The sequence below is a fragment of the Acomys russatus genome, chromosome 6 (assembly GCF_903995435.1).
Source record: "Acomys russatus chromosome 6, mAcoRus1.1, whole genome shotgun sequence".
Lineage (NCBI taxonomy): Eukaryota > Metazoa > Chordata > Mammalia > Rodentia > Muridae > Acomys > Acomys russatus.
This window is the reverse complement of record NC_067142.1, coordinates 85,026,258-85,053,679: the sequence shown is the minus strand read 5'-3', so window position 1 is coordinate 85,053,679 and position 27,422 is coordinate 85,026,258. Positions and strand designations below refer to the sequence as shown.

Below are 27,422 nucleotides of genomic sequence, written 5' to 3'. Positions count from 1 at the left end.
TGTGCAAGGTGTGTGGGGCTGAGATTTGAGCGCCGTTGGTCCCGTGCTCCTTCTGCCCTCTGAAGCAGACTCTCAGCTGATGACGCCTTTTGGGCAAGGCTGGGGACCTTTATGCGAAGTCCTGTTGCTGCACAGCACTGTCCCTCTGCTCACAAAAGGTGGTGGTGGCTCAGCTTGTTGACTATTTACCTTCCCTCATGGAGGGAGGGCTGAGGAGGTCACGGGACCCTCACCTGAGGGTCCAGCCACTCCCAGCACCCAGCTGAATACAATTCTGCCCTCACTGTACCTGGTGCGGTAGGGGTGGGAGGGAGGGCAGGGGGGATGAGGGGGTGGGGGTGGGGGTAAAGGGAGCTATATGTGGAGAAGGAAGATGGGTAGGGGAGTTCCTTTTGTGCAGCCATGAGGAAGTCATCATCTCTGTCCGGTGCAGGCCTTCCAGTGTGCCTGCTTTCAGGCCCACAGCCCTACAGCTGCTCTGTTAGAAAACCGAGGAAGCTCATTGGTCTCTGGTGAACTTTGGTGGAATAGCATCTCATGTTATTGTTGGGACCTTAGGAGGGGGAAAGGATTTTAACAACTCTCAGACAGTCACATCCTGATCTCTCCTGTTTGGGGCCGCCAGTAGGACCTCGTGCTCCGTCCGGCAACTCACTGATATGGGTGATACCAAGGAAAACTCACAGTGGATAGGGTAGGCAGGAAGCTGAACCAGCCAGCCAGCGGCATGCGGTTAGGGTCAAGTTCAGCAAGTGGTGTGCACAGTCACCTGGAGACAGGCCTGCTACGGACAGTCTGTGGCTATTACCCTAACTAACCCTGACCGGGACTGAGCAAGGGAGCTAGCACAGGCCTTGTAGCAGGAGGGCGCTGAGGCCCTGGACGCTAAATTACCCCTGCTTAGCCTTGGTCTGGTCCGTTTGCACAGAAGTCTCTTGACAAGCATCTCAGGGGTCTTACCTCAGCCAAAGATGGCTGTTCCCTGGCTGTCTTCCTATCTCTCTCCGATGACAACGGTGCACATGAAGTTCCTTCTAAGCTGGGCCCTAGTTACACACTCTCCCTCCACAGCTAGGAGTGCACTTGTGAACAGTCAGTTCACTGGAAAGGTAGAAATGAGGAACCAGTTAAAAAGAAAGTCCCTGATTGTCCTGGTGAGAGCTTCAGAGGTCAACTTGGTGCAGCCTGGAGTCATCTGAGGGACTCTCAAGTGAGGAATCACCTGGGTCAGTTTGGCCTGCGGCCACATCTGGGAAGGTTGTCTGAGCTGCAGGGGTGGTGTGGGAGGACCTCGCCTACGCAGGCAGGCGAACCTGGGTGGTGCAGAAGCCAGCACAGCCTGAGCCTGGGAGTGAGCTGAGAGCTAAGCAGGAGCAGTTCCCTCACACTTAGAGTGACTGCCTGGAGCCTCTACCCTGACTTCCCTCAGTGATAGACTCTGGCTTGAAGGCATAAAGTAAATTAACCCTTTCCTCCCTAACTTTCTTTTGGAATGTTTTGTCACAGTCACTGAGAGGAAACCAGCTGGTTGCCGACTCCCAAAAGCTCTACAAGTGCACAAAGCAGGACCTTCCCAGACCCTAGAGGAAAGTCTCCCCAGAGAGTCTAAAAGCAGGCCAAGGCAAGCGCCTCTCTCTGTGTGTGCGCACAGGGAATGCTGTGAGGCTGGTTTGATAGGGCCGGTTGTATTCTTTCATACCCAAATGGAACCCAAATACCTGCAGGAAAACCTCTCGCTCCAACCTCCTGCCTGGAGGAAAGCGCAAGGCTATTTATTTAGCAGCTTCCAAAGCTGCCTTTCCCATCCCTACCAAGACACCTGTGCCTGTTCCCTTTCCAGGTAGAGAAGCAGGGATCCTTGCCTGGTGGAAAGTGACTACTCAGCCCTGCTCAGGAAAACACACTCCCCGGGGAGGGGGTGTGCTTGGAAGTGGCCTTGGAAGTTATATACCTGGGCTTGGTTTTATGACTGAGGGAAATGTCATTAGTCTAGAGCACGCAGAATGTGACAGTTCAGTGACCTGAACTATTAACCTCTGGGCACTCCAGGAGGGAGTATATGCAAATGAGCTGCCATTTGCTCCCTTTCCTCAGAGTGCAGAACACAGTGAGTGCGACATAGACACCCCTTGGGAAGAAATGATATGAGAGTGAGTGAGTCACTTATTCAGAAATCCAAGTTGCCAAGGCGTGAAGCCTGGGCAGAGGACTCAACGGTGAGAGTGTTTGCTGGCCAAGGAGTTCAAATCTCAGCACTCAGGTGAGAAGCCTGCTAAGTTCAGGCCTGGGACCTACATGGTGAAAGAGGAGAACTGCCTGCTGCAAGCTCTTCCCTGACTCCACATGGACACACAGGTGCATGCCCTGCCAGTCAATCACTCAATAAATGTTAAAAAAAAAAAAAAAATTAACAAGGTGTTGGACTAGATGGCTGACTCAGCCATTAAGCGCATTCAGTGCTCCTACAGAGGACCTGGCTTTAGTTCCCAGCACCCATGTTAGGTGGCTCACAACTACCTGTAATTCGAGTTCCAAGGGATTGGATGACCTCTTCTGACCTCTGTAGATGGCAGCACGCTCGTGTTACGCATGCACAACGGCAGTCACTCACACACATGCACAAAAACAACTCTTAAAAGTGAAGTGTGGGTGCCCTCTTCTGGTGTGCATGAAGGCAGTGTACTCATATACATTAAAATAAATCTTAAAAAAAAAAAGTAAGGTGTGGCGGCACACACACACTCACACATGGATATGCACATATATGTTCACAGGTATATGCACATACACACACTCACACACACATGCACGCATGCATACAATTTAGAAGAAAGAAAAGAAAAACTGTTCACACCTACCTGGCTCCGTCCCAGCACTGAGAAAGACTGATCTCAGTCTTGCTCGCTCTTTTCAAATGTGACCTGGTCTCACTTCTACTGGTTCCTGCTGGTCGGAATCTCTCTCTTTTAGTCAGCTGAGGACGGCTCTTGTGGAACCACCAGCGGATCAGATCTTGTGAGGGTCTCTGGGCTTCATGGGCTCTGGGCGTTTCTCCGTGGCAGGCTCCTCTCCTGGCCGCAGGGCTCAGAGCTGCCGCCTACCACATCCATCCCTCTTGTCAGCGACAATCTGTTTCTTCTCTCTTCCTCCAGATACACCCTTGGTTTGTTGTTTGGTTTGGTTTGGTTTTTGAGACAGGGTTTCTCTGTGTAGCCTTGGCTGTCCTGGATTCGCTTTGTATACCTGGCTGGCTTCGAACTCACAGCGATCTGCCTGCCTCTGCCTCCCAAGTGCTGGGATTAAAGGCGTGCGCCACCACCACCCGGCTCAGACGTGCTCTTGGAAGCAGAGATTAGAACTGAGCCAGATCAGAAGGGCTTTGACTGGCCAGGCAGTTTGGCTTTCATGACTGCGGTCATCAATAAGAAACAGGAGTGCGCTGGCAAGACGCTTAGTGGGTAGGAGCACCTGCTGCTCTTGAAGAGGACGCAGGTTCCGTTCCCTGCACCAGGCGGCAGCTCACAATCCTCTCAAACATCAGTTTCAGGGAACCTGATTCCCCTTCTGGCCCCACGAACAGCAGGCATCTATGCAATGTACTTACGTGCATGTGGGCAAAACACTCATACACATAAAACATTTTTTTAAAAAATCATTTTTATTAGTTTGTCTGGTTTTTGAGACAGGGTCTTACTATATAGCTCTGGCTGCCCTGGAACTCACCATATGGAGGAAGCTGGCCTCAAACTCACAGAGATTCCCCTGCCTCTGCCTCTCAAGTGCTGGGATTAAAGGCGTGCACCATGACACCTGCCTTTAAAAAGTCTCTAAAATAAATAAATAAATAAATAAATAAATAAATAAGATGAGACATTTCATTGCTAGAAAAACACCTTTCAGCCATGGCTTTAAGATGGACTGGAGCCAGGCAGTGGTGGCCCATGCCTTTAATCCCAGCACTTGGGAGACGGAGGCAGGCAGATCATTGTGAGTTCAAGGCCAGCCTGGTCTACAAAGCAAGTCCAGGATAGTCAAGGCTACACAGAGAAACCACATCTCGAAAAACCAACCAAACAAACAAAAAGATGGACCCTGTAGGGTGCCTCTGTCTCATCCCTGGGCTGTCCAGCTGTGATTGGTGGGCACCTGGGCTGTCCAGCTGTGATTGGTGGGCACCTGGGCTGTCCAGCTGTGATTGGTGGGCACCAAGGACTGCCTCCAGCTCATTGGGTGAGAAAAGAAAGAAGCCTGTGTTTTAAGAACTGAAACTTTTCAGGGACGGGAGAAAGTGACAGTCTTAGTAGGCTTTTGAGCAGGTGGCTCTGAAGATGAGTAAGGAGAGCAGAGAAGAGGCACTGTGAGCTAGACATGATGAAGATGAAGAGCAGGAGCATCCATGAGTGTGTGCTGACCAGAGATGCTAATGTATGGGGGAGGGAGCCCATGAGGGACGTGAAGAGGGACATGGGGGAACTAGCAACCCTGAGCAGCTGTTACCATCTGAAGGGCAGGCCCCTGGACCCAAAGGAGCTGAGGGAAAGAATGAGCAGCCTGGGCCAGTGGGAGCCCATCTGAGAGGAGCTTATGTTCTCCAGGAAGAGCTCGTGAGCCTAGAAAAACTAACTCAGTGTTGCTACCACAAAGACTTGGGACAGAAAAGCAAAAACAAGAAATGCCTAAGCTCCATCCTCCCTCCACCAGTCTCACCCCGCTGCCTCCCACAAAGCCAGCCCTTGGTACTACTGTGGGCGGAGAAGGGTGCAAAGTGCAGCTGGACAGTGTGGACCTCCAGGCAAGTGACGTAAGACAGGCGTGTGCAGAGTGCACAGCCTGTGAAGGAGACCATGGATGACTGGAATGGTGAAGACCCCAAGTCCCTGGGTCCCAAGTCCCTGGGCCCCAAGTCCCCTTGCAAACAACACTATGCACTGAGTACGCTGAGCCTGGGAACTCGTGGTGCCTTCCCTGGAGGGTCCCATGGCTGTGAGGTACGGGAGCTCACCTCACTCGGTTCACACTGGGCTCCACCCCACACAGTCAGGGGTGTTGTGGGACAAGGCCAGTCTGAGGTGAGTCCTGGGACTGTCCAGCGTCTTGGAGCTAACCCTGGTGCTTCCAGTGAACTGATAGGACGCGCAGAGTCAACCAGGGACTTTCTCAAACGTTCTTTTCACCATAGTGAGATATATTCAAAAAGAAAGAACAGTATATTCATCTCCAGAGTGCAGTGTCTTCACAGACCTGTGTGGCTGCAGCTCTCTGCCCTACTTCCTCCCCACCCCCACTTAGTTCCTGATAACCAGAGATGAAACTTGAACAGTGAAAAGGAAGTCTCCAGGCTCCTGTTTCTAGATGGTTTCAGTTCTTAAAGACACAGGATTCCATATTTTCTCACCTCTTAGGTAGAGACCAAGCCTTCAGTAACCGCTGGCCACATCTGCACGGCCCAGAGGTGAGCTGCAGGCACACTACAGCGGCTGCCCCAGGTCCAGCTTTTAAAGGGTCCCTCTAGTTGTGAAATGTCTCACTGTTCTTCTTATTAATGTAACGACTTGGTTTGGACACGCACACAGATCTGCATAGTCAGCTCTGAGCCCTATTAGTACTTCTCAGCTTTTCCTTTCCCAATCTTCTACAAGGTTCAGATGACTCAGGGAGCCCAGATGATGGCTCTCGCTGGAGAAGGGAAGGCCCAAGCACACACCCTCAGGGTCACTTGCAGTGTGACCTCAGGACAATGCTGGCCTCACAGTGTCCCCGAAGCACCCGTGCGTGGATCCTGGGAGAACTGCCAGAGATCTTGCTACCTCCAAAGCATTTGTTCACCAAAAACAAAACAAAACAAAACAAAACCCAGATTCTGCTCTGGCTTCTGTGGTTGGGATAAGACCGAGCAAAAACAGACAATGAAGCAAAAAAATAAAATAAAATAAAATAAAATAAAAAAAATAAGGGGAGAAAAATGGACTGGGAATAGTCGCAGTAGGAAGCAAGGGAAGGTGGCTCAGACAGTACTTGCGACACAAACATGAAGGCCAGGACTCAGGTCTCCCAGGAAGTCGTGTAAAATGGCAAGTGGGCTCGGGGCTCCCCTATAATTCCAGCCCCAAAGCTGGAGATGGATCTGCAGAGCAAGCAGGGCCAGGGTGACCCTCTCACAGCAGTAGCTCTGGCATGAACTGACAGACCCTGCCTCAGAGAAGAAGAGCCATGGAGGAGAGTCCCAGGCATCACCCTTGGGCCTCCATACGTGTGTGCAAAAACATGCAAAAGCACACACATGTGCACACACTAGTGCCCACAAAGAATGAGAAAAGACAAGAGGTGTCAGGCACACTGAGCAGGAAGAAAGGAAACCTTTGTACAAGTATTTCCTTTAGGCACAACAGGTTCTCTCACTGGGGAGACCCTGGAGGAGGAGCCTTAGAGTGACGAGATCTTGTGTATCAGGATCCCAACATTTGTGCGTTGGGGAGCACATCTGATCAGGTCTGTCAGGGACACAGAAGGCTCTGAGGGAAAGACTGCGACAGAGATGCTCCAAGTGTGGTGGGAAAAAGGAACAGTGATTCAGGACAGCTGAACAGGAGAGGCCACCAGGGCCCCTTGAGACTGTCACTCAAGCATCAAAGCACTGCCTGGCCTTCTGGGTATCTCTGAGGTTTATCTCGAAACACCGAGATCATTAAATCTTTAAAAACAAACTTTCAGGGGCTGAGAGGGTCGACAGGAAAGTGCTGCTGGGTAAGCACCAGACCCCATGATTGTTTTTGGTTTTGTTTTTAAAGGCAGGTTTGGGGACAGAAACCTCTAATCCCAACTGTAGGGGGTTGGAGACAAGTGGACCCCTGGGAGCTCACTGGTCAGCCAGCCTTGCTCCAGGCCAAAGAGAGAACCTGTCACATAAAACAAGGGGAGTGGCTTCTGAAGGCATCCAAGGCTGACCTGTCTTACACACACACACACACACACACACACACACACACACACACACACACACACACACACACCAGCAGCAGCAGTAATCAATTCGGTCCCTGGGTGAACTCAAGGGGTCGAGGGCTAGCCTGCTCTAAGCCCCGAGGTCTGTCCTCAGCACTGTAAGTCCAGCATTTGAAAGGAAAGGCAGAAGTTCAAGGTCATTTTCTTTTCCTTAAAAAAAGTTTATTTATTTTTATTTGACGCCCGTGGGTGTTTTCATTCACATGTAGTGTCACGGAGGCCAGAATGGGGCATCAGGTTCCCTGGAGCTGGTGTTACAGGTTTGTGAGCCCCCAAGTAGGTGGGACATGCAACCCCAGTCCTCTGGAGGAGCAGCCAGTGCCCTTAGCTGCTGAGCATCACTCCAACACAGAAGATCACCTTTGACTACATAGTGAACTTAAGACCAGCGTGGGCTAGGTGAGACTCTGTCTAAATAAATAAACTAATTGATTAACTAATATTAAAAGGGCAAACAAGCCTTGGCTTTTTATTCTGACATGAAATGACCAAGTTCTACGATACGTGTTGCTTAGAGACCATTATACAGTGAGGGAGTCAAGAAATTGTAGCCAGTTCAAAAAAGACTGCAGAGAGAAGCAGCCTGGCAGCTCTGTAGGCGTAGTAGTAGCTCTGCACCGTGGAAATGAGTGTGCAAATGGGGGGGGCAGTCAGCAAGGCATAGTCACAGCTCTGCACTGTGGAAATGAGTGTGCAAATGGGGGGAGGGTCAGCAAGGCATGGTTGCAGCTCTGCACCGTGGAAATGAGTGTGCAAATGGGGGGAGGGTCAGCAAGGGATAGTCACAGCTCTGCACCATGGAAATGAGTGTGCAAATGGGGGAGGGTCAGCAAGGGATAGTCACAGCTCTGCACCATGGAAATGAGTGTGCAAATGGGGGGGGCGGTCAGCAAGGCATAGTCACAGCTCTGCATCATGGAAATGAGTGTGCAAATGGGGGAGGGTCAGCAAGGCATAGTCACAGCTCTGCATCATGGAAATGAGTGTGCAAATGGGGGAGGGTCAGCGAGGGATAGTCACAGCTCTGCACCATGGAAATGAGTGTATAAATGCGGGTGAGGTCAGCAAGGGATAGTCACAGATCTGCAACGTGGAAATGAGTGTGCAAATGGGGGAAGGTCAGCAAGGCATAGTCACGCTCTGCACCATGGAAATGAGTGTGCAAATGGGGGGGCCAGCAAGGGATAGTCACAGCTCTGCACCATGGAAATGAGTGTGCAAATGGGGGGAGAGGTCAGCAAGGCATAGTTGCAGATCTGCACCATGGAAATAAGTGTGCAAATGGGGTGGGGTGGGGGTAAAGGGAGACCAGGACAGAATTTGCAAGAATTCTTTTCTTTGTCTGTAAATCTGCTACGACAGACCGAGTTCTCACCTGATGCAGTTGCCTGAGGGCTGTTCTGGGAACGTGCTGTCCTGGGTTTCCTACTTGATTCAGATGTTCTTTGGTTTTGTGTGTACCCCAGGCCAGCCTCAAACTACACTGAGAAAAACTTCAAACTTGTGATCTTTCCACCTTGACCTCCTGGTGCGAGGGCTACAGTGCTAGCACGCCTCACTTGTTATGCCAGGATTGAACCCACAGCTTATGTGCGTGTTACACAAGCAGTCTGCCACATGGGCTATGTCACCATTCTTCTTTTTAAGGTTCAGACAGGTACTCACTTTGTACCTTGGTACTTTCTGTAGCCCAGGCTGCCCTCGAAGTTGTGGCAATCTAGAAGGTACTTTGGGCCCTGCTGATGGTCGAGGGGAAGGATTCTGAGTGAGCTCTGGGGACTCTCTGCTTTCTAGGAGATGTCACTGCCTAAGAAGCTGTCATCCTTAAAGTCATAGGGCCAGGCTTAGAGCAGCAGAGCACTGAGACACTGAAGGTGTCGACCTGCTCCAGGCGTCTTGGTTAACAGAGGTAGACAAGTGGCAGGCAGTTAGGGGAGCCATGGATGTCCGAGCACGTCTTCGGCACTTCACAGTGGGCTCTCCCTCACACTTTTCCCTCAGGGCTGTGGCCAGAATTCTGTAGTCTTCGGTCTGATCTGCGAGGACATTTCCTAAGCGTGCTGGACTAGAAATGCCATATTAGAACAGCCGGAAGTGCAGGTGAGCAGTCTCAAGGGACAAGTCCGTCCTCAGTGCAGCTGGGACTCAGGCTAGGAGCCCATCAAGGGGATTCCACCATGCTCACCATCACTGGCTGCAGATAGATTTATGGTAAGGGTCACTAATGATGGCGGTAATGACAGCAGTGGCTGGTCACCATGCTTCTGTCCATTGTCCCAACAGATCGGGGGAACAACTCTAACCTGGCAAAAGCAACTCAAGGGAGAATGGTTACTCTGGCTCCGAAGGGACAAGGGGTCTACTAGATGGCTTAATGGGCAAAGCTTTTTGCTGATGCCCTGAGCTCAATCCTTGGGATTCACAAAGTAGAGAGAGAGAGAGAGAGAGAGAGAGAGAGAGAGAGAGAGAGAGAGAGAGAGGGAGAGAGAGAGAGAGAGACCCCCATCTCCACGAGCTGTCTTCTGAGCTCCACGTGTGCACAGTGGCAGGTATGTGTCCCTCCTTCCAGGAATAAATGGACGTCAGTTTTAAAATTGAAAACCAGTGAAAGAACAGGGCATTCTTCACAGTTGAGTGGAGAATGGGGTCTGACTTTCACACGAACTCTGGTGCTCCTGGATGGGGAGGCCTGGTGGCACTCAGAGGAAGGCTACCAAGAAGAGACTTGATACCCTATGAACATATACAGGGGGAGGAGGTCCCCCTCAGTCACAGTCATAGGGGAGGGGAGTAAGGAGGAAATGGGAAGGAGGGAGGAATGGGAGGATACAAGGAATGGAATAACAATTAAGTTGTAATATGAATAAATTAATAAACTATATTTTAAAATTATTTTTAAAAAGAAAATAAAAGAAAAACAGTGAAAGAAAGGCTATGGCCCATCACGTCATCGGCAAAGGGGCAGCAGGAAGGCAGAGATGCAGGCTGGCTGTGCTCAGCTGGCTTTCTCTTCAGCCTGGGACTTCAGCCCTTGGCATCCTGTTTAAGGTGGGTCCTCCCCACCTCAGTCAGCCCAGTCTAGAAAGGCTTGTCTCCCAGGTGATTCTAGATCCTGTCAAACCAGCAGTGTTAAAGTGTCCGCGCTGGTTCCCAGATGGGCGCGCAGCTCAGAGTCTGGCCTGGACTTGCTAGCACTTCAAGTTGTGCTGCTTTTCTGAGGATTCTGCTTCAGCGTGTTGGCCCCAGGGAGTGCCCCAAGTTCAGAACCCTGGAATCACCACTATCTCCCTCCCTCTGCCCATCCCCCTCTATCCTGTCTCCCCCTCTCTCTTAAATGTCCTCTGGTGAGGCATGGATGACCCCACCAGGACCTCCTGAGTACAGCCGGAAGGGAGACTTATCGCTGAGTGCCAGGGCTGCCCCGTTTCTTAGCTGTAGCTGGGGCAGAGCCTACAGTTTCCTGTCAGTAAATACACCCAGGGCTGCAGAAAAAGACCCTGTCGCCGGGAAAGACAAGGGGGTTTCAAGCCTTTCGGCTTCCTGTCCAGTAGACCCACTGTTCTCAACAAGGTTTCAGGTCAAAGCTAGGGCCCAATTCAACCCTGAAAACCCCAGTTGTTCAAGGCCAGGCTGCTGCAAAATGCTGCAGAACTTCGGACAGGAAGTTGTGTGGCTGTGTGGGTGTGAGGGACCAGCTTCCTCCCTGACACTTTCTATGCTTTGGGGGCCCTGCTCCGCAGCCTCCCCTCCCCCAAGCCCAGCAGCCCCCTCCTGAGGCCTCATGCAGATGCCTCTGCTACAGCTGCGGAGAAGACAGCAGGGTGCCGCCTGTCCTTGGCCACTGTCCTGTCCCTCATATCCGCGACACGTGATTGCTTCTGACACCACACACATTCAGTTCTTCACAGCGAGGCCTGCTTCTCAGAGAGCCTGAGCTGCCCTGCTCTCTCAGTGAGGGTTTCATCCCCAAGCACCTTGGCTGACCTTGTCTGGGTTCCTTGCTTTTCAAAGCAGTCCTTACCCTGAAGTGAGGGAGGAAATCTCAAGAGTTCAGAAGCTAATTTGAATAAAGATATTGATACCAGATAGAGCAATTTGCATATTGGACCGAAGTGGGTGGATCTGGGATGTTTAGGAAACAACAGAGTTTGTAGGTTGTCTCTAGGGCTCCTAGTCTACCCCTCACAGATGGGCTGTCCTCAACAGCAGTCCCTGCCAGCACATTTCACATTTGACTCCACTATTAGAAACCTTCCCCGACCAGCTCCTATGGAGGGACCGTGGCCCTATTCTATGTACCCAACCGTCTCTCTCTCTCTTCTCTCTCTCCGCCCCCCCCCCCAAAAAACAGGGTTTCTATGTAGCCTTGGCTGTCCTGGAACTCACTTTGTAGACCAGGCTGGCCTTGAACTCACAGCGATCCACCTGCCTCTGCCTCCCAAGTGCTGGGATTAAAGGTGTGTGCGCCACTACTCCGGGCTCCCTAGAGCACTCTTAAACTAGTGCCTTCCTCTTCTTGTGCCTGAGACCCTCATTTGCAAGCTGAAGGGTAGGTGGGATGACTTTAAACAGCTCTTGTGCTTAAAAAAAGCACCATCTTGTGGTTCTCCCAGCAGGCATAAGCCTTGACTTCTTTTTTTTGTTTTGGTTTGTTTGCTTTTGAGACAGGGTTTCTCTGTGTAGCCTGGGCTGTCCTGGACTCACTTTGTAGACCAGGCTGGCTGGCCTCGAACTCACAGTGATCTACCTGCCTCTGCCTCCTGAGTGCTAGGATTAAAGGCGTGCACCACCACGCCCAGCCTAAGCCTTGACTTCTAACACTAGCCTTCTTAAGCCTCAGAAAGGAACTGTGCAATTTTAGCCCTTGCAAGTTAAAAGACCAATGGGAGAGGTACCTTCCCAAACAGGGGGCTTGCAGGAGTAGCCAGGATCAAGCCCCTTGCCCAGGAAGGGCTACAGTCTATTCTCTTTCCTCTTACTGCCTTTTCTCCTTTCCTAGTGTGTGTGTGTGTGTGTGTGTGTGTGTGTGTTTGTGTGTGTGTGTGCGGTATGTGTGCACTAGCACATGTACATTCATGCAGGGCATGGTCATGGAGGGCAGAGGTCAACATTGGATGATTTCTGCCATTGCTCGCTACATCTCCCCCCTTTTTCTTTTCACTGGCTTCCATGCCCCAGACAGGGCTTTCCACTAAACCCAGGACTCACCACCTGAGCCAGACTGCTCGATTGCTAGCCAAGGAGCTTCTCCTCAGCTGTGGGGAGTCTGCAGGTGTGCTCCAGGGCACCTGGCTTTCTCCACTGGAAGTGAGGTCCTTAGGCACGGCGAGCATTTTCCTGGCTGCGTGATCACAGCAGCACGGCCTCTTTCTCTTCCCCTTTTTCCTCTTTCATTTTTCTTTTTTAGCATCTACGCTGACAACAAAGCCCGTTCCTTTCTGTCCCCACTTCTTGTTCCCTTTATAAGAAGATCCATCTAGCTGAGCGGTGATGTCAGTGTCAATGTCACACGCAGCATAGGAGGCAGAGGCAGGTGGAGCTCTGTGAGTTCCAGAACATCCAGGGCTCCACAGAGAAACCCTAAAAACAAACAAACAAACAAACAAACATATGGCTCCACCTTCCACAAAACTGAGGACCCAGGGAAAATGTAACAATGTTTTCCCTATGGCCTTCTCATAGCTTTACTTGAGATTCTGGCATTTCTGCAAGAATCTTCCCAAACAGGGCGGTTTGTCCCATTTCCAGAATGAACAAACATCATTTGGGAGGCCCAACAGGAACAAAAGTCTCAGGGCTGGAGAAATGGCTCAGCAGTTAAAAGCACTGGCTGCTCTTGCACAGGACCCAGCACCCACAGGGCAGCTCACAACTGCCTGTAACTCCAGCTCCAGGGATCCGACACCTTCTTCCAACCTCTGAGGACTCCTGCTAGTAAAGTGTCACAGTGCTGGTTTCTGGGTGTGTAGATGTGCACTCAGGGACACATAGAAAAGAAAAACCATTCCACTAGTAAGGTATAATCCTGTCACGTAGATGGCAAAGGCAGCCTGGGCTACAGAGTAAGGTCTTGTCTCAGAAATAAATAAACACACAGCCAGGTGTGGTGGCGCACGCCTTTAATCCCAGCACTTGAGAGGCAGAGGCAGGAGGATCACTATGAGTTCGAGGCCAGCCTGGTCTACAAAGCAAGTCCAGGATAGCCATAGTGACCCAGAGAAACCCTGTCTCAAAAAACCAAAAACCAAAACAAACAGAATTCTATGGCTGAAATGAGGTTAAGCTGTGCCAGATGGAAGGCTGGGTCACGCAAGAGGCAGGTGTGAGTCACAGCCAGCTCACCCACTGGAACCAAGCTGGGTCAAAGACTTTGTGGGGGCCTGGTGAAAAAGGAAATCCCACTGTCTTAAGCTCTGCCGTAGCCAAGGGTGCTTCTGAATGAACAGGAAAGAGAACCACCTGCAGTGGAGGAGGAACACTGTGTGCCCTCCATCCCAAGAAGATGGACAAAGGAAACTCCATAACTACCTTTATTATCCAAATTCTAGACCAAAAGACCCTGCCTAAGGACAGGACCAGCTAGCTGCCGAAGTGGTGAGGAGTGACTTCCAAAGGGTGGCCTTCCCGCTGGGGCCTTCTGGACCCACTGCTCTGGGGCTCGAAGTCAGGTGGCTCAGAGCACCACACTGAGCTCAGGCCGGTCCCAGAGCTCCCTGGAGGGGCACAGCCACAGGTACCCGTGGACACTTTGGTGTGCAAACTGAGGTTCTGAGCTGGACAAAGGACGGTGAGCTGGGGTGTCATCGTGGCAGACAGCTGGCCACAGGGTCTGGCCGGACCTGCACAAAGTTCATGGGGCACAGCAAGAGCGGGCACACCTTCTCATGGTCCTTCAGAGCCTCGCCCAGGTGGCGCAGCTCCTCCCTCAGCTTTGTAATCTCCCTGCGCAGTGCGGCGTTCTCCTGTTCCAGGCACTCGTACTCCTGTTCGAGAGAGAGGACAGGCAGAGATGGGGTGGGGGTGTGTGACAGTGGTCCCAGCTCTTGGCAGGGAGAGGCAGGAGGGTCAAGAATGCAGGGCCAGCCGGGCGTGGTGGCGCACGCCTTTAATCCCAGTGCTCGGGAGGCAGAGGCAGGCAGATCACTGTGAGTTTGAGGCCAGCCTGGCCCACAAAGCAAGTTCAGGACAGCCAAGGCTAACACAGAAAGACCCTGTCTCAAAACAAAACAAAACAAAACAAAACAAAAAAACAAAAACAAACAACAACAAAAAGAATGCAGGGCCAGCCTAGGCTACTTGAGACTCTTTGTTCTTTGTTTTGGGATAGGGTCTCACTTTGTGTCCCAGGCTAGCTTCCAGCTCACTGTGCATCTCAGGCTAGCTTTAAGCTCGTGGTCCTCTTATCTGCCTCCCAAGCTAGGGCTACAGATGTCCATGGTGCTGGCTCACCTTTGTGCTCACTGGCCCTCAGATCTCTCTTTCCGCGAGAACAAAACGGTCCTGATTGCACGGGTCTCCTTGTTCAACCAATACTACTGGAGTATAATTTACATGAAACAAGTGCATATTAAGTGTCTAATTCGGGGAGCAGTGACGGAAGTATATACCTGTGTTAATGCACACAACATCCCCATCGCTCAAAAGTGGTCCCTCCTGCCCATTTGCATCAGCCGTCATCTCCAACAATGACCTGCATCCCAGCATCCGGACTGTACCTGGACCAGCGGGCCTTCAGCTGTGCTAATAAATGCAAGGACGTGTGTGGTCCCTTCCTGCAGTCTTGCATAGCTTCTACTACTGCATCAGGGCGTAGAGGCTCAGAACTGGAGGGGATCAGAGAGCTCCTCTGCTGTGCCCCCAAACTGCGTAGGAACTTCTCACATGCAGGGCTAGCTCATACATCCATCTTGGGCTGGGCACCCCACCTTCTAGGGACAGTCCCTGCTGTTCCTGCGATGCCCTAGCCTCTTTGTACTGACTTCTCCGCTCCTCCACATCCGCCCATTGAGCTGGGTTCTGCCTAATAAAGCCACACAGAATGAACTCAGTTCTGTGCAACCTCAGTTCTTGAAATGATAGGTGACAGACTCGTCCCCACCACCCTTGGATGTTCTCTGAGCCTCTGAGTTCTTTGTGCCAGGACTGTTAGGCCCTCTCTCTGCCCTGCTGGCCACCAGCCCTGGCACGCACTCCAACTTGCCAGACTGAGAAAATGTTACTCCCAGCATGCAGTGTGTGGCTCTTGCGAGCATGCAGGAGGCTGATGCAGGGGGCATGCAGGGGCCTGCTGCAGGGACTGTCCTCCTAAATGGACTAAAGCCATTGGAGACTTCCCTGAGTGCACAGAACGCCGAGCTCCACTGAGCCCTACCCTGTTCGTTTTTTAATCTGCACTGTGTCATCTAACGGACAGCTGCTGCCCCACAACTTCACATCACCCAGCAACTCAGCATGCAGTTCTTCCTCTTAATCCAAGGCATTTTCTTCCATTTTTTCCATTTTTTGTTGTTTTTGTTTTTGTTTTTCAAGACAGGGTTTCTCTGTTTAGCCTTGCTTGTCCTGGACCTCACTTTGTAGACCAGGCTGGTCTTGAACTCACAGAGATCCGCCTGCCTCTGCCTTCTGAGTGCTGGGATTAAAGGCCAGGTAATCCAAGGCATTTTCAAAGTCTACGGCACACAGCCAACAGTAGATGGCTGCAGCATGCCTTCAGTGGCCCCCTCCAGGCTAAGAATGACTAAATCCTGTTGTGCCGTCATACCCATCCATGCCTAGTTTGATTTGTTTGGTCAGGTTGTGACTCAGGAACACTGGGTACTTCCTGAGCTGGGGACCCAGCCTCGTTTCCCATCACACCTTCTCTGTTACTAATCATTTCTAGTAAACGTAACTAAAGGAGTCTAGCCTTACAAACCCCCAGGACACACGCACACCCTCAGCTGGCCTGTGCAGTTCTCCCTCATCTGCCTTTGTCCTTTTCTCTGCAAGCCTAGCATGGTCTCACTGCCCCCAGGAAGGCTTCCCTGATCACATGCACACACGGCTCACATTTCTCATCTGAGTTCTGTTCAGACGTACACTATTGGATCTCACTTATATTAAGTTATGTCTCTCCCCAAAAATCAGAGATGCAGAGCTCCGAGGAGCTTATGCCGCCCTATTCAGACCCAGCTCATGTGGTCCAACCCGTATGCTGGCAACCAGTCAGCGTGCTGTCACTTTTCTTCCCACCCCTAGGAACCTTTCTCCCTTTCAGGCCCCAAGAGGGACTCAGGCAGAGGCTGATGCAGGTAGGCCTCTCCAGAACCATCTCCTTTCCTCCTTCCTTGCAGGCTGTCCTGGGTCAGCCGGGCCTCGGCATGCAATGGCCCTGTTCTGCCTTCTCTCACCTTCCTCATGGTCCCCTCTAGACCGTGTGACCAACTGAAGTCCTGGTGTCCAGATACGGTGCCCCACACTTGTGCATGAGACAGAGGGCAGAGGCAAGCAGCCCCGGCAAGCTACTTACTGGGTTCTATGCTCTGCACCACCTTCTTGTGGTTCCTGGGTCTGCAGTGAGGTGCCCAGAGCTTCTGAGCTTTGCCTCCAGCCCGACTCCACCCTGAGGTGCCAGATTTCCCAGACCATTGATCTGAAAGTTCTCAGAGTCATCTGACAATTCCTCATCTGCCACCTCCAGAGAGTCGGGTCTCAGAAAGCACCCTACCTCTTATCCATGCTCCCCCACCCCCACCTTGGTCCCCATACCTCTCCACTGGTCCCTTCCTCTTACCCACAGGGACTTTCTTTCCTGGGATTTAAGTTTTATTCTTAAGTCAGCTGAGGGACTTTTACTGATCTGGTGGAATAGGAGGGAAAAATAAAAAGAGAAGCAGCAAAAAACATCCAGGCAGGACTAATATTATAAAGAAGAGGCCCCAGAAGGAGTGGAGGAGGCCACGGGACACAAGTGGGGGCAAAGAGCAAACGATGTCACCACCTTTCAGCGAGGAGGGAGGCCTAGATCTGTCAGAGGTATCCCACTACAGCTCAGCGGCAGAGCATTTGCCCGCAGAGCAGGAGGTCACTGGCTTAACTCCAGATACCCTCTGGCGTGCTTTCTCGTCCAAAGTCAGTTAGCTGCCCAGGGAGCTGGGTCTCCTTGGTTAACAGACCATCAGCAGGAACTGGGGTGTCTACAACCCCCAACTATCAGTCACACTCTCAATGCAGAGGACTCAAAACTATGAGTGGAGGGGCAAGACCACTACAAATAGCAGGTAGACCTCAGTTGGTAGGGGGCTTTCTCCACACCCACAGGGCCCCGGGTTCGGTCCCCAGCGCCACAGACGTCCAAGGTCAACTTCAGCACAGGCTGAGTCTGATGCTAGTCTGGGTCACACAAGACGCCATCGCAGAATAACTTGGTGAGTTACAGGTGCAAGTTAGGAGACAACTGACTTCTGCAGGTGCCCTCTGACCGCCACACGCATGGCATGCCACATGGCACACAGCAAATAAAGATGCAATGAAGCAGTGTCCTCGACCAGAAGGCCTGAGGGTGTGTCACTGATACGTGGTAGGTAGGTAATCTTGTATTCAGTGGGCAAGTCCAGGCTCCCTGCTCAACACCCTTCAGGGCCCACAGCAACAAGGCCCAACGCCAGTCATGCCGAGGATGGGGAGTCTTGTCCTGGGTTTCTAAGGTCAGGGTCAGGGAGGCTGAGGACATAATGAGGACAAATACAGTGAGTGACACAGTGGACAGGAGCGAGTGGCGGCGCCAGAGGATGTGGCCATTTCCTGGAGACTTGGGACCCCATCCCCAGCGTCATGAACCCCAACTCTCAAGCATCACCAGTTAGCTCCCCACAGTAGTTACCAGAATCGAGGTTTCAAGACTCTACAGCTGGTGTGTCCTAAGCCTTGTATGGAGACAGTTCCGATCAGAAAAACGGTGTCACCAGCAAGAGATGTACAAATCAGTGTCATATCAGCTCCTAAACTGCGTGTGCCCTCTCACCAGTGTTCTCTCTGAACACGCGGTATATGACAGCACTCACCACAGTCACAGTGCCCAAGTCATTTGTCAGTTTGTGACATTTAAGGCTTTCAAGGCTGGCATCGCTCCCACCTTTGTCTGACTCAAAATTCTTTCTCAGTCTGACATCTTTGGTGCCTGGTCAAATTTTGACCCACTTCTAAGCCACCTTTCGGCATGGCACTGCCACTCTGCGACTTTATCTTGGTTCCCATCTGCAGCTTCAGCCCAACGCTGCGCAGAGAGAAATGTGAACACTGAGCACGCTCTCACCACCACACATCTCTGTCGGCAGGCACGACCTTGAGGGAAATTCCCAGGAGTCAGTCAGCTAACCCAGCTCTCCCTCAGCTCGGCCCAGTCTATGATGAGGGACAGGCCGTGGGCTTTGGCAGTGAACAGCCAGGAAGAGGGAAGGTGCCAAGGAGCTCACAAAAGTGAGAGGCCACTGTGGCATCTGGAGTGAGTGAGGGACACAGAAGAGAGAAGGGGCCATTTTGAACAGTCTTGTTCCACACACTTCCCCCTCCCCCCTTTGTGGTGTCCCTAGAAGACAAGCCACAGCCAGAGCCACTGTGACATTCAGGACTCGGCTCTGTACTGGGGAGTGAGGATGAGGAAATGCCCAGTTCATGGGCCACCCAACACACAGCATCAGGCAGCCAGTTACCAGGTAGCTGTCCTCCTAGCCCGCAGCTGGTTTCTCACCAGGTGTGGTTCCCACTCAGGTCGTCCCAGGATGTGGCCTGGGAGCCCCACAGGTCCCCAGGGCTCTCCAACATGAGCTACAGTGACATGTGAAGTGGCCCGCACCCCACTCACTGGATCTCAGCGACAACACTGTTTTTCACCAGCACCTTGCCACCAGGGTGCAGTTGGTCACTCAGAGTCCTACCCACCATAAAACACGGACTCTCCACAGCTATGGCATCCTATGCAAGGAGGCAGGGAGGTGACCTGAGATAGTTTTCCACAGGGTGCCTTTGGGTCCGTAGCTGACAGTCTCTTTGCCTTTCCTTTTCCTAAGCCGGTTTCTTACTCCCTCGTGCCCGTTGTGACCACTCTTGAGTGTAACTAATGAGTAAAGCCAGGGCCACAGCTTTGTGGTCCGTGTCCAAGTGCAGCCATGGTCCTTACCCACCCGTGACACACAGGGAGATTTCCTGACCTGTGTCTCTAGCCCCGGTGAAGAAGAGAACAACCCTGCCCTGAGGGGACTGGCTTCAGATCCATTTGGCCTGATCTAGGAAAGGCCACAGCTGTCAGGCCACAGATGTTGGGCAGAAGGACATGTCAGCAGGTCACCTCTAGCTCTACAAGGGCCCAGGCACGCACAAGGGCAGCACCAGTCCTACATTCCTGGTTCACTGGGTTATCATGCTCAGCCATGAGACACAGAAGGAACGAACGCACCTTTATGTGCCCTTTCTTGGCATTCATAAGGATCATCTGCTACCTTCTGTGACCGGAAGAGCTCTGGCCCCTAAAAACGCTCCCATCCTCATCTTTGGGACTTGTGCACAGGAGCCTATTTAACAAAAGGGACTTTGCAGGTGAGACTAAGGAACATGAGATGGGGGTGACCCAAGTGGGGGCAGCGGCATCAGGGGATTCCTAGGTCAGCAGGGAGACAGGAGACTTGACAGTGGGGCCAGTGTTGCTTTAAAGATGGACGACCGCACACCAAGGAGCATGGAGCTCCCTAGAAGCTGACCAAAGCATGGGGCCGCAGCCATGTCTACATCTTCATCGTAGCATGGTGGAATGCGTTTGGACGGCTCCCTGCCAGCATGGAGGGTAATGGATTTGCTAGAATTCAGTACAGTAGCAGGAGGAAATGAATCCTGCACTCCCCAAGGACACACATGGGGGTCTCTTCTCTCTGACTCCACAGCAAAGCTTTGCCCAAGGAAATAAGTATTTATGGATCCTACTAGATGTTGCTGCTGCAGGACAAGTCTTGTCGAAGACACCTGGTCACCTCTGCGCACAGTTGCTCAGGACTTACAAATGGCAATACAAGGCCGGGCAGTGGTGGCGCACGCCTTTAATCCCAGCACTCAGGAGGCAGAGGCAGGTGGATCACTATGAGTTTGAGGCCAGCCTGGTCTACAAAGTGAGTCCAGGACAGCCAAGGCTACACAGAGAAACCCTGTCTCGAAAAAACAAAAACCAACAAATGGCAATACACCTAATCTGAACTGGAAGATTCTAGACGGGAGGAGCCGGCCGTCCAGCAGGCTCACATGGTCTGAACACAGGACTAGGCACTAGCAGAAAGCCCTTGGTCCTCTGAGGAGATTATGTGGCTACACAAATCCAGAAACACCATGACCTTAGCAACAAAGAGGGAAGGAAGGAGGCAAAGGCAGTGCCATTTTTCTGTGGAAGTTTTATAGATCTCACGAAGACTGAGAAGACCTTCCCTGAAGCCCATGTGGGGACCATGGCCTCCAGCCTCAGCCCTCCTGCCTTCAGCAAAGACTCTGGCCGCGAGGTGGGTCTCTAAGCCCGAGTCTCAGGGCCCTGGAGTGTGTGCAGTCTAAAGGTGATCTGATTGCGGTGGAGGCATTTTCAGGTACCCTTTCCCCTCCCCTGGATCTCCTGGCCAGCTGTGGGGAAACACTCATGGCAAGAAAGCAGGAGAGAGCTGCCTGGCACGAGGGTGCTGCACTGGACCTTAACTCTGAACACCAACCCCTGAACAGCTAAGAGCAGAAACACCACCCACCCCTCGACAGCCCTGGCTGTGGGACTGTGGGTGAGCGAAAGCAGAATCGTGGGCATAAATGGCAGTGCTTATGGCCAAATATGCCCCACCCCACCGGCTGGCCTGAAAACATGCCCCCAAACAGCAATATTGGGACGGGGAACCTTGGGGAGATGACTCACGGATGTTCTATGGGTGGTCGTGTTACAATGAGAGTGGCTGCTTATGGAAGAAAGTTCTCTGATTTGCTTGCTGTCTGACCATCTCACCCTCCACCATGTGACCTCGCAGAGCAGGGGCCTCACTGGGTGCTGAGCAGACACTGAGCAGATGCGGCTCCATTGTTTGAGAGTCTTAAGCCTACAGAACCCTGAGCCAAATAGTCTCTTTATCAACTACCCAATCTGTGGTATTCAGCAATAGAGAAAATAGACTCAGATAAAGGCTCCCGATTTGAGAGATAAGAAAGGTGGTTAGGCGCCATTAGCCACCACATGGAGATAGTGAGAGGAGAAAGTCTCAGGGCAAAGAGACCACATTCTGTCTCGAAAGTGCACTCGAGAAGCCTGCAGCAGAGCCCTGGGGACACCTGAGCAAAAGGAGAAATCCTGACGTGCAGCCCGGGGCCTCCCTGGAAGTACTGAAGGGGCTGCTAAGTGCTGATGGTGGGCAGGACACGTTAACAGAGAAACATCCCAGGCAAGATGAAAAGGCGGGAGTAAAACACCTTAATCCACACCAACATTTAAGAAAACGGGCAGAGAAGGGGGGAGGGGAGGAGGGGAGGTAGGGGTGGGGAGGAAGAAAGGATAAAGAGTGGTGGCCCACTCCTGCCATCCCGGCACTAGCAGGCTGAGGCTAGGCTAGGAAGCTTGGCAGCCAGCAGGCACTCCCCTGGAACTGTAGCTGAGATTTTTACATCTGATCCACGGGTACAAGGCAGAGATCAGGAGAGCTAAGTGGGGCTTTAGAAACCTCAAAGCCCCACTCCCAGTGGGCTTCCTCCAAAGAGGCCGCACCTCTTAATCCTTAGGGAACAACCCACCAACTTCCATACTGAGCGTTCTAATGTATGAGCTTACGGGCCGTTCTCTTTGGGTGAACTTGAGAAGGAGTTAAAAGCTCAGCAATCTATTTTGTTTCATTTTTCAATTTTTAATTTTGGTTGGAAGAGGCTTTCATAGAGCCCAGGCTGGCATCAAACTTACTATGTAGCCAGAAAATGGCTTGAACACCTGACCCTCTCAGGACCTGCCTCAGCCAGGTTCTTTTGTTTACTTATTTTCTCTTTTTGAGACCAGGTTTCACTACAAAGCCCTGACTGGCCTAGAAGTGTAGCCTAGGCTGGACTCAAACGGACAGAGACTGACAGAGATCTTCTTGCCTCTGCCTCCAGAGTGCTGGGATTAAAGACTTGCTCTATTACTTCCAGTAATTTTTTATATTTTTTTATTTTTCCTTTAAGATGGGGTCGCATGTAGCCAAGGCTATCTTCAGAGTCACTATAAAGGCAAGGTTGACCTTCAACTTCTGACTCTCTGCCTCTACACCTGAGTGTTGAGATTACAGGCACACCCCATCGTGCCTGATGTACGTGGCACCGAGACTGAGACACAGGGCATCTTTGTGACATGCGAGCACTCTACGGAACTGCTTTCCCGGAGCTTTAATTTTACTATTGTCACTGTCGCTGTTATTTATTTATTTATTCATTGGTTTTTCAAGACAGGGTTTCTCTGTGTAATAGCCTTGGCTGTCTGGAACTCTCTTTGTAGACCAGGCTAGCCTCAAACTCACAGAGTTTGTGCTGGGATTAAAAGCGTGCACCACCATGTACTGTTAATTCTTTCTCTCTCTCTTTTTTTAAATACCATACTAAGTTCTTTATTGACACAATAGGTAACTTTCCAGGAGAGACTAATCACTGTTAATTCTTTTTTTTTTTTTTTTTCACTGTTAATTCTTGAGATAGTCTTTCTGTAGTCCAGACCAGCCTCAAATTGAGTACCCTCCTGCACCCACGTCTCCGAGTGCGGAGTACAGTGTGTGCCACCACACAGCTCTTGCTTGAGTCTGCAGTGAGAGGAGACGCAGCGTAGGAAGCACACAGAGCGCTGGTGCCGAAAGGAAGAGGCCCATGAACGAAGACGCAGAACAGGAGGCTGGAAAGACCCAGTGGAATCAGATATGTACAACTGGTAGTGACGTCACCAATGCCCCCCTCCCCAGGGCAGAGGATGGCTGTCCCTGTGGCTGTCCTGTGGTCCTGCCCCTGACCACAGTCTCACCTCGTGGAGCTTGTCAGCCTTCTGGGTCTGCTTCCTCCGGCTTCTCTGAGCGGCAACCCGGTTTTTCTCTCTCCTTCGAACCTTCCTGTCCTCATCCTCAGGGCTCTGGGGGTGACATGTGGCGAGGTGAAATTCTCTTGGCTTTACTCAGGGAGCTCCCTCCACCGTGTCATCTGCTGCCAGGGACGGTGTCCCCTGCCGGCCCCAGTGGGCTGCTGATTGCCCTTGTTAAGTGGCACCCATTCTGCACTGGGGCTTTGCGGCTCTGTCATCTCCATCCCCATCCCGAGGAATGTGAGGAGAAACTGTTTTAAAATGAGGAATAAGAGGCCTGGGAGCAGCTTGGTGGCAGCACATCTGTGAGGGGTACGTGAGGCCCTGAGTCCCATACCCAGGACCACAAAACAAAAATACTAAGAGTCAAGGAATAAGAAACTCTGGTTAGGGAAGTCCTGCAGGTACCATGGCCAGCACGGGGTGAGTGGGAAGTGGAAGTCAGGTCTGCTGGTCCCCACACCAACGTTCACAAAACCTCTACCCCACAGGGCGTTTGCCGGGAAGGGCTGCAGTGCCGCTGCTCATCTGAGGGGTGGGGAAGACCAGGGTACCTGCTCTCTGGGACTTGCTGTGCACAGCCTTTACACTACTGCACACTGGCGAGTCCTTCTGAAACTGTGCGCGGGCCATAACTACGCATTTATTACTAATTGCAACCACACAACTACCAATAGGAGGAAAACTCTAGAACACCAATGACATGCTCTCTTGAACAATGCTTGGCTGACATTTTCTCTCAGGGGTCAGGGTTATTCCAAATGCAAATTTGTGATGTGTCTTGAAAGTTCTTAACCAAATATCTAAAAGTTCTTCATGAGGTGGCATGATGCGGGCAGGCAGAAAAATGCACCTACCACGGCGAGTGCTTACACAGTGCCAGGGTTTGCTTTCTAGAACTGCATGAAAGCCATCAAGGGAGAAAAACAAATATCCTTCAGGATTAAGTCCAAAAGCTGCCTAGAGTGCAATGTCTAACCACGGTAAAAACCACAGGCGGCTGTACAAACTCAGGTAGTCAGCCGTGAGTGCCCAGCATGATAGGTCTAGACATACATGACGGAGGCGCAGGAGAACACAGAAGGGCGTCAAAATGTGCCTCCTGTCTGTACCTCCCCATGTCCCCTGTCCTCCCCAGCTCTGTGCCACTACACCCAGCACTCCTCAGTAGGTCGTGGAGCATCCATGGGGGACATAAGGAGTAAACACAAGAACATCAGCTTCATACCCTCACAGATCCACCCACTCTTCTAATCTCTATATTAACCAGGAGCCTGCCATGTACTCAGAACCCTGCTAGGCCCTGGGGACAGCTGCCCTTAACGGTGTGAGAGCTGGCCTGAGATTTTGATCTCACTGGATCCCCGCTAGTGCCTCTTTATTCTCCAAAGCTAACGCGTCTCAGGGCAAAGGGCAACATGCCTCCCGTCTTCTGGGAGCTGTCGCTGTAAACTGGATTTACCTCCTGTCGCAGGTGCTCACACCTTCCCACACAGCAGAAGCACCAAATGGGGACACAAATGATCCACAGGCCACATAATCTGCGCAAGCATCCTCAGAAGACGCTATAGGGTCCATCTTATAGACGGGGAAACTGAGGCTCAGCTAGTCGAAGTAAATGGTACAAGGCCACTCCACCTACGTCTGTTACTAAAGCAACTAACTAGCTGGCCAAGAATTTTCCCAACAGCTGTCTCGATTTTGTCTCAGCTTCTAATGGGTACAGCTGTGAAACTTGGGGACAGCAGAAGGGGGCAGATAGGATGGGGTCGAGGAGTTTCCACCCACGCTGGGGGTGGAGTCTGCCCACTAAAGATACAACCCCACGCAGGCAGGCTGACCGGTCCCAGGTTCCCAGTGGGTTGGATGCAGGGACAAACCGCCCCTTTGGGCTGTATTCCCAGCATCGGAGCTCGAGCCGCTTCACTCCAGCAGTAGGCAAGGATGCAGCGGCCCGGGCAGCGAGGACCCAAGTGTCGCCCCCCTCCGCCCCCCTCCCCGCGCCCAGGGCGCATGGCCGGGACACAAGTCGAGCGCAGCACTCCCCTCCCGGTACCCGGCCCCCACGTCCACTACCTGCGGCTGGTTCCCAGGCACCGCCACGCTCCTCTGCAGGACGCTGCCCGCGGGGGGCCCTTGCGACATGCCGCGCGCTCGCCACACGGGGCGCCCTGAACGCGGGGCTCCGCTACCTGCGCTCTGCCCGCATCCCCGCACCTGCCGCCCCGCCCCGCCGCTTCCCGCTCTCCCGGCTCCCCGGCACCCGCCTCCCCACCCCGCGCGGCCCGTCCGGTCCCGTCCCCGCCCCCTGCTGCCACCCCGCCCTTGCTTCCTCCTCTCCCCGCCCTCACGCCACACCTCGGGGTCCAGGATCCCACCCAAGTCATTGCTTTCTGCTAGGGACCTGGTTCTTCACAGAGTCCCGCGGCAGCCCCGAAACCCACCCACGGGAGGAGACCCCAGGTGGGTGAGGACGGGGTGCTGCCTTTGAGAGTCCTCCGGTAGCTCCCCGGGGTATCGGATGAGAAGCAGGGGTGGGCGTCACCGTCCCTTCGCAGCCTGCCTGCCGGGCCCCAGCGCCGGTCAGCTTCTTCCGGGAGAGGTGGCACCCGGACAACCCTCACTTTCTTTGCCGCCCGGAGGCGCCAGCGGAAAGGGGCCGCGACGGAGACCCTCCGCGCAAGAGGGCAGCGGGCGCCCCCGGGATTTTCTACCTCAAAGCTGTCGGGTCCAGTAGGAGGGAGGGGGCGGGGTGACTCTGAGGGTGAATTCTGGTGGGGGAGGGGTAAGGGGAGGCTGTGAAACAGTGAAAGCTGAAACAGAGAAAGGCACCCGAGAGAGTGTCAGTCACACTAGACGTCCTGGTCACACATTCGGGGATCTGGGCAGGGCATGCAAAGATCCCATGGGCCAGCTACTTTTACTTCGAGATTAAGGTGGCACCTAACTAAAGACTAAGATATGTGGTTGCTACGTTTATGCCAGACTAGGTGGAGGCATAGCGCATCCCCCTTCACCTGCCTGCCGGTTTTAACAATGTGAAGTCAAGATGACTGCCCAGCAAAGAACTAGCGGTTGCAGGTTGTGGTCAGCGCATAGGGGGCGAAAGCTAACCGCGAGCTGGGGGACGGGTGGGAACCAGGCAAGAGAGGCCTTCCTAGCGTGTTGTCTTGGCCGGCTCTGGTTTCTGGGCAGTAGGGGGAGGGGGCCTATTTGAATCCCAACCCAGTGTGCATGGCTCTCTGCCAGTATTTAAGACTTAGGCGGTAAGAGAGGAGCGTGCTTGAACCTGGCTTCAGGCACGAGAGGAGTGGTGATGGTCATGTGTGTTAGCAGGTCAGAGCGTGGACAGTGTCCATGTACCACACCTAACCAGCTGCCTGGATTTTAGTTCTGACCCCCTTCCATCAACAACCCAATTCATGCGTGCATGCGTGTGTGTGTGTGTGTGTGTGTGTGTGTGTGTGTGTGTGTGTGTGTGTGACAGACAGTTACATCTCACACAGTGTACAGAAGTGTGCAGCACCCTGCACTTGGTATAGGTCAGCCCAGGACCTCGGTTCTTGAAAATTAAAGTGATTATTAATTGGGTATAGTGGCTCAAGACTATAGTTTCTCAACTCAGAAGGTTAAGGCAGGGTTTTCACGAGTTCAAAGCCATCCTGGGCTATACAGTAACCTCCAGGCTAGCTAGAGCTATATAGCAAAACAAGATCTAAAGAAAGAAAGAAAGAAAGAAAGAAAGAAAGAAAGAAAGAAAGAAAAGAAAAGAAAAAAAGACTATCAAACAAAATAAGCAACTTTGGGGCAGACAGCCCTAACTTTTAGACCTTTCATTCTCACATGTCTCAGAATGGGGACATCCTGGACACATCAGCGCATGCACATGCCCCATTCTCGTCATGGCCTTCCCTCTTTTTGATAAGCTATGCCACATTTTAAGTCCCCTGGGGGTGGGGGGTCTTCCCCAGAGCCAGCCGCGGTCTTGTATTGGCTTAGGTGATGATTTCTTTTTTTCTTTTTCTTTACCTCTCCCCTTTGGTTTTTCAAGACAGGGTTTCTATGTGTAACAGCCCTGGATGCCATGGAATTACTTTTGGACCAGGCTGGCCTCAAACTCAGAGATCTGCCTACCTCTGCCTCCTGAAGGCTGCGACTAAAGGTTTGTGCCACCATGCCCAGCATGGGATGGTTTCTTTCCATTCATGTGAGTCTGTCCATCACATGAGTATCTGGTTCCAGAAGAGGGTGTCAGCCACCCTGAAAATGGAGTTTGGGATATTTGTGAGCCACCATGTGGATGCTGGGGATGGAACCTGGGTCCCCACAAGAGCAATCAGTGCTCTTC

General features: G+C 52.3%; 1 protein-coding gene across 1 annotated transcript; it reads right to left on the bottom strand.

The window, feature by feature from the left end:
- Positions 1-13,602: 13,602 nt before the first annotated feature.
- Batf3 (basic leucine zipper ATF-like transcription factor 3) lies at positions 13,603-25,294 on the bottom strand. The gene is made up of 3 exons (XM_051148284.1): positions 25,151-25,294; positions 23,021-23,125; positions 13,603-13,985 (listed from the first exon to the last, which is right to left on the bottom strand). Exons 1-3 carry the CDS (start codon positions 25,217-25,219, stop codon positions 13,803-13,805), a joined length of 357 nt encoding a protein of 118 aa, XP_051004241.1. The 5' UTR covers positions 25,220-25,294; the 3' UTR covers positions 13,603-13,802.
- Between the last annotated feature and the right edge of the window lie 2,128 nt (positions 25,295-27,422).

What these genes read in the sequence shown, in the direction of transcription:
- Batf3 (XM_051148284.1), bottom strand. Translation starts at nt 25,219, where the DNA reads ATGTCGCAAGGGCCCCCCGCGGGCAGCGTCCTGCAGAGGAGCGTGGCG. An exon ending in TGCCTGGGAACCAGCCGCAG is followed by an intron (nt 23,126 to 25,150) that starts GTAGTGGACGTG and finishes TGTCACCCCCAG; the next exon opens with AGCCCTGAGGATGAGGACAG. An exon ending in AGGCTGACAAGCTCCACGAG is followed by an intron (nt 13,986 to 23,020) that starts GTGAGACTGTGG and finishes TCTCTCGAACAG; the next exon opens with GAGTACGAGTGCCTGGAACA.